This window comes from Amblyomma maculatum, chromosome 3 (assembly GCF_055883805.1).
Source record: "Amblyomma maculatum isolate TAMU_Amacu chromosome 3, ASM5588380v1, whole genome shotgun sequence".
Taxonomy (NCBI): Eukaryota; Metazoa; Arthropoda; class Arachnida; order Ixodida; family Ixodidae; genus Amblyomma; species Amblyomma maculatum.
The window spans coordinates 100,540,806-100,547,976 of record NC_139346.1 but is presented as its reverse complement, the minus strand read 5'-3'; the positions used below and the strand labels follow the sequence as shown (position 1 = coordinate 100,547,976).

The window sequence follows — 7,171 nt, the reverse complement described above, 5'->3', positions numbered from 1 at the left end:
TTGCTTGGGATATTGCGACAACATTATGTGGTGTTGGTGGCGAACCGCTTAACCCACTTGGAGTCTGTTCCGTGAATCTTGTTATCGCCGGCCACACATTTCGAACTGAATTCGCAGTACTTACTCGATCAACGCATGACGTAATTCTTGGACTCGATTTTCTGGAGCAATGTGGGGCCACTCTCGACTTTCGCAATGGAGGCATTTCTGTGGGCACTCGAATTGAATCTGCTTTGCGTGAAAATTCGCGGACCCATCCTAGCACGCTTTCGGTTTCGGAAGACATAGTCATTCCTGCAATGTCAGCAGGGTTTATACGAGTTGTTAGTTCCAGCTGTGCCAGTGATGCGTTCGACGCTGTGGTTGAGCCACTCACCCTCAACTGCGCGAAGAAAAGTATTCTGATTCCCCGCTGCATCATCGCAGTCATGAATGGCCATTCTTCTTTGTGGACGACTAACTGCTCTAACGAACCTGTTGTATTACCACGTGGTCTAAAACTTGCCAAATTTGACGAAGGCACTTTTAAATCAGTGGCCGTGCTCAGCACAGACAATTCCCAGCCTACGGCATGCTCAGAAGAAGATGAGACAAAATTTCTTGCCATGATTAACAAATCCCTGCCAACAAGTGACCGTCACAGTTTAGTGGAAGTTCTGGCGAAACATACTGCGGCTTTCGACTTCTCTCGGGACTCGCCACCACGGATTCCCGTGTCCCGTACTCAGCACCGAATCAATACAGGAACTGCTGATCCAATCCGCCAGAAGCCTTATCGTGTATCCCCATCAGAGCGCCAAACAATCGAAGAACAAGTTCGTGACATGCTGCATAAGGGCATCATTCAGGAATCGTCTAGTCCGTGGGCTGCCCCTGTGATTCTAGTCAAAAAGAAAGATGGCACATGGCGATTTTTTGTTGATTATCGACGTCTGAATACTGTTACCAAGAAGGACGTGTATCCCCTGCCACGTATTGATGACGCCATTGATTGCTTACATTCCGCCTCCTATTTTTCCTCAGTTGACCTGCGATCAGGCTATTGGCAGATCCCCATGCACCCGGAAGATAAAGAAAAGATGGCATTCATCACCCTAGATGGGCTGTATGAATTTAATGTGATGCCGTTTGGATTATGTAACGCTCCAGCCACGTTCGAAAGATTCATGGATACAGTTCTGCGCGGACTGAAGTGGCACATTTGTATGTGTTATTAGGACGATGTAGTGATATTCGGGAAAACTTTTCATGAACACAACAGTCGTTTAGAGGTTGTCTTGGAGTGTATTGAGAAAGCTGGTCTGGTACTCAATTCCAAGAAATGTCGTTTTGGAGAACGCCAGACTGTGGTACTTGGACATCTCATAGACAAGGATGGAATCAGGCCTGATCCGAAAAAGATCGAAGCTGTCACTTGTTTTAAACCGCCGAAATCGTTAAAACAGCTCAGGAGTTTTTTGGGGCTTTGCTCCTATTTTCGGCGTTTTGTTCCGAAATTTGCTGATCTAGCATATCCCCTTACTTGTCTTCTGCAAAAAGATGTGCCTTTCAAGTGGACTGCCGATTGTGACTCCGCCTTCGTCAGTTAAAGTTTATTTTGACATCAGGACCAGTACTACGCCACTTCTGTCCATCAGCTCCAACAGAACTTCACACTGACGCCAGCGCAGTTGGAATTGGTGCTGTGCTCATACAGCGCCACAATGGCGATGAACATGTCGTTGCGTATGCAAGCCGTTCTTTGAGCAAGGCTGAGCGTAATTACACAGTAACTGAAAAGGAATGCTTAGCTGTTGTATTCTGTGTGCAACGGTTTAGGTCATATCTTTATGGATGTGTATTTAAAATTGTAGAGGTAATCGGGAAAGTGCGATGCAGTGACCACAGGATGGTGAGGTCCCGAATTAGCCTAAATCTGAAGAAGGAACGCAACAGATTAGTAAGAAAGAAACCCATCAACGAATTAGCGGTGAGGGGGAGGGCAGAAGAGTTCAGGATCTCGCTACAGAATAGGTATTCAGCTCTAACTGAGGATGGCGACATTACCCTAGAGGCAAGGAACAATAATTTCAGAGATATCATTACTGAGTGCGCGGTAGAAGTAGGCGGTAGGATAGTTAGAGAGGATACCGGTAAGCTGTCTAAGGAGACGAAAGATTTGATTAAGAAACGCCAGAGTATGAAAGCTTCCAATCCAACAGACCAGATCGAATTGGCCGAGATATCAAAGCTAATCAATAAGCGCAAGGTGGCCGATATAAGGAAGTATAACATGGAGAAAATTGAGCATGCTGTAAAGAACGGGGGAAGCCTTAAAGCGGTAAAGAAGAAATTGGGCATAGGCAAAAACCAGATGTATGCGATAAGGGACAAGGCGGGCAACGTCATCACTAATATGGACAAGATAGTCAAAGTAGCCGAGGAGTTCTATACAGATCTCTACAGCAGCCAAAGTAGTCAGGACCGTAATGAGATTGGCGGTAGGGAAAAACAGTCAGACGTTCCACCAGTGACGAAAGACGAGGTCAAGAAAGCATTAGAAACTATGAAAAGGGGGAAATCAGCTGGAGAGGATCAGATAACTACAGATTTGCTGAAGGACGGGGGGGATATCGTGCTAGAAAAACTGGCCACCCTGTATACGCAGTGCCTGGTGTCATCGACGGTACCGGAACCATGGAAGAATGCAAACATTATCCTCATTCACAAGAAAGGGGACTCTAAGGACCTTAAAAATTACAGACCAATCAGCTTACTGTCTGTTACGTATAAGGTATTTACTAAGGTAATCGCTAATAGAATCAGAACAACCTTAGACTGCAATCAATCAAAGGATCAAGCAGGGTTTCGGAAACGGTACTCTACTATCGATCATATCCATACCATCAACCAGGTGATAGAAAAATGCTCGGAATATAACCAGCCCTTATACATAGCATTCATTGATTACGAAAAAGCATTTGACTCAGTTGAAACCTCGGCGGTGATGCAGGCATTGCGAAATCAGGGGGTAGACGAGCCGTACGTGAAAGTGCTGGAAGATATATATAGTGGCTGCACAGCAACCATAGTTCTGCATAAAAAAAGTAACAAAATTCCCATAAAGAAAGGTGTTAGGCAAGGAGACACAATCTCCCCAGTACTATTCACAGCTTGTTTAGAGGAAGTATTCAGAGACTTGGAATGGGAGCAGTTAGGGATAAGGGTAGATGGAGAATACCTCAGTAATCTGCGATTTGCTGATGACATTGCCTTGCTAAGCAACTCGGGGGATGAACTGCAAATAATGATTGATGACCTAGACAGAAAAAGTAGAAAGGTAGGCTTGAAAATCAATATGCAGAAGACTAAGGTAATGTTCAACAGCCTCGGGAAGGAACAGCAGTTTACATTAGGTAGCGAAATACTGGAAGTAGTAGGCGAATATGTCTACCTAGGACAGGTAGTAACCGCAGATCCGGACCATGAAAAGGAAATAACAAGAAGAATAAGATTGGGATGGTGCGCATTTGGCAAGCACTCGCAGATTATGACTAGCAGCTTACCGGTATCGCTCAAGAGGAAAGTATACAACAGTTGCATCTTGCCTGTACTCACCTATGGGGCTGAAACGTGGAGGCTAACCAAGAGAGTTCTACTTAAGTTGAGGACAACCCAGAGGGCTATGGAACGAAAAATGGTAGGGGTAGAAAGCGTGCAGAGTGGGTCAGAGAAATAACTCAAGTTACCGACATTCTAGTGGAAATTAAGAAGAAGAAATGGACATGGGCAGGACATGTAGGGCGAAGAGAGGATAACCGATGGTCGCTGAGGGTAACAAACTGGATTCCAAGGGAAGGAAAGCGTAGCAGGGGGCGGCAGAAAGTTAGGTGGGCGGATGAGATTAAGAAGTTCGCAGGGGTCAAGTGGATGCAGCTAGCACAGAACCGGGTTAGATGGAGAAATATGGGAGAGGCCTTCGCCCTGCAGTGGGTATAATCAGGCTGATGATGATGATGATGATGATGATGATGATGATGATGATGATGATGATTTAAAATTGTGACGGACCATCATTCCTTATGTTGGCTTGTAAACCTTCGTGACCCCTGTGGACGCCTTGCGCGGTGGGCTTTGCGCCTTCAAGAATTCAATTTTACTGTGTCTTTTAAGAGTGGTCGTAAGCACGGTGATGCTGACTGCTTGTCACGGTTGCCACTGGAAACTACTGATTGCGACAATGAGGTCTTGGATGAATATATAGCTGCTATCTCTACAAGTTTCCCTGATGTTGGTGAATTCAAGATTGCGCAGCGGCACGACAACGAGTTGGCGCCGCTTTTTGAGGCAGCAAAATCCCGGAACCCTGCGACCTCATTCTGCATTCGTGACGGTGTACTATACAGGAAGAACTACTCGTCAGTAGGTGCGCGGCTTCTTCTGGTAGTTCCTACAAGTCTTAGGTGTCAGGTTCTCCGGGTAATGCACGACGATGCCACAGCTGGACACTTGGGTTTCGCAAGAACATTGCACAGGACTAAAGATCGTTTTTATTGGCCGAAGATGCGTCAAACTACTCAACGTTATGTGGCCAGCTGCCTCCAGTGCCAGCGTTTCAAGCACCCAACTTGCTCACCGTCGGGTCATCTTCAGCCTATAACGCCACCACGAACCCCATTCGAACAGGCGGGAATTGATCTTCTAGGACCGTTTCCCCGTTCCTCCAACGGAAACCGCTGGGTCATACTGTGCGTAGACTACCTCACGCGGTACTGTGAAACTGCTGCTATACCGTCAGCCACTGCTTCTGATGTCTCGGCGTTCCTCCTACGGTCCATCATTCTTCGACATGGGCCTCCTCGTGTGTTAATAAGCGATCGTGGCCGACAGTTTATGGCAGAAGTTGTAGAAGAACTTCTTCGCCTCTGCTCATCTCATTTTCGCCATTCAACTCCTTACCACCCACAAACAAACGGTCTTACCGAACGCACCAATCGGACGCTTAGCAATATGCTCGCAATGTACGTCGACTCCCGCCACAAAAACTGGGATGAAGTCCTTCCGTTTATAGCATACGCATTTAACACTGCTAAGCACGAAACGACAGGCTACAGTCCGTTTTTTCTTCTCTATGCACGACCTCCACGAAGCACTTTGGACACGTTTCTGCCTTTCTCACTCCCTGCTGAAACTTCACTAGCGCATACTCTCTCTTTGGCTGAAGAAGGTCGTCGACTCGCTAGACTTCGCACTCTAGCCTCCCAGGAACGCTACAAGCAACGCTACGACAAGCGTCCTCAAGATGTTAATTATGTCCCTGGTGACTTGGTGCGGCTTTGGACGCCGTTGCGTAAGCGCGGCTTGTGCCAGAAACTGTTGCACCACTATACTGGCCCTTTCGTTGTATTGGAACGCCTCAGCGCAGTAAACTTTGTAGTCTCTCGCGTGACCACCCAAGGGCGTCGTTCTCGGAAGACTCAAGTAGTCCACGTGGCCCGCATGAAGCCCTTCTATCAACGTGACGAACCTTGACTCGCCCGGCGGGCATCGTCTACGAAGTGGGCAGTGTCACGCACTTCCCGCGGTCCTTATTAAAGGAAGATGAGGTTTGGCGGGATAAGCAGAAGAAGAGGAAGCTGGTTCTGTCCCGCTCTTGTGTGCTATTCTCTAGCGCAGCCTAAGATCTGTCTAAATAAACGTCGTAACAATATATATATATATATATATATATATATATATACATATATATATATATGTTTTTTTAACTACATCTGGTGAAAGACGTCATAATAAAGAATTTAAGGACAGAATGCGCATCTAGAAAAGAAAACACCGCAGAACTGTAGACTTGACACAAAAACCGGCAAGGGAACTAGGTAAATTACAACAATCACAAATCTCTGAATATTTTCCTTGGCTAAATTACAGCACCAAATCTCGGGGTAGGCTAAAGAAAGCTAAAGAACACGTCAGGAGAAACAATTTTCTTTAGGGGTCATAATCAGTGTTTAAAAGCCGATATTATACCTGAGGAAGCGATGACGCCGCTGAAGCAAATCGCAGTGAGGAAGCAGATGGCTACTTGATGCCTCATTTCGCACGCTGCTTTGTCGAACAATAGGGAGCGATGAGGATGGAGCTCGTCGCCCTCTTATATAGAAGCATCAATTGTGTAGCGCGGAGGTAGGAGCACGGTTTAATCTCTTACATGCTACATATCTGGAAGATATCTGGAGCTAAGTGTCTCAAAGTCCTTTATACACCCATGCGATATGAATCAGCGAGGAATATTCGAGGTTACGATGCGATAGTGTTTCACATAAAAAAACAAAGGCTACACATGATGCGACATCAAGCCATTAAGCCAAAGAATGGGCGTTTTTATAGGTCAAATGTAACTAGTGCACTTCAGGTTGCTCCGAAAAACAGTGGCATATGATTTGTTGAGATTTATATATATATATATATATATATATATATATATATATATATATATATATATATATATATACCTCACAAGCTCGCCGGCTTTTGAAGAAAGTTGAACGTCTGTGAGTCTAGCTAGCTGGGCCAAACGTCTGTTTACATCAGAATATTCAATGTTTCATCTACATAAAAAGCGTGTGGCAGATGATGCCGTGCTCAACAGAGGGCTATGTTACAATGCAATCCTCTTAAATATTGGTAACGCCGTCACTAATGACATAATTTTGAAGGGATGTTTTTGTTTATTAAGAAAATGATTTTTAAAGAAGCTGTTTGTCAGGAAGAATGACACTGGTGGAACACCCTGTAGAATAAATCGCCCCACACTGATTTATTTCTTGGGAAAGTCTACTAAGTCTGCATGCTAGGATTGCAGTTCCCGCTAAAAACTATAAATTTGAAATATACTTGTAACAGGTCATTGAGTCATCTGCTCCTTATATGAATAGGAGCTAGCTCGGGAATTTGCATAATTTCTTTATATGGCCTGACTCAACAGTCTTTGAACGAATGATGAAGAATTGTTGATGTTCCACTCTAGTGTTAGCAGATGATGTTGGATGGGGGTGGGGGATGCATTGGTCTGATTTCTACGTAGCGATAAGGCCATTTAAAGGGCAGCCGGAATGATGATTTCATGCGTTTGCTTTGATGCTCGCATGAACTACCGCACCCAGGAGCATTATTTTTTCTTGCTTAAGGCGTT

General features: G+C 45.3%; 1 protein-coding gene across 1 annotated transcript in view; it reads right to left on the bottom strand.

Annotated features, from left to right (window-relative positions):
• LOC146195429 (uncharacterized) overlaps positions 1-6,099 on the bottom strand; it is a 23,880-nt gene extending 17,781 nt beyond the window's left edge. The window contains exon 1 of the mRNA XM_084597824.1: positions 6,007-6,099. Coding sequence (XP_084453950.1) covers positions 6,007-6,073 — 67 coding nt within the window. The 5' untranslated portion in view covers positions 6,074-6,099. The remainder of the gene's footprint in view (positions 1-6,006) is intronic.
• Positions 6,100-7,171: the final 1,072 nt, after the last annotated feature.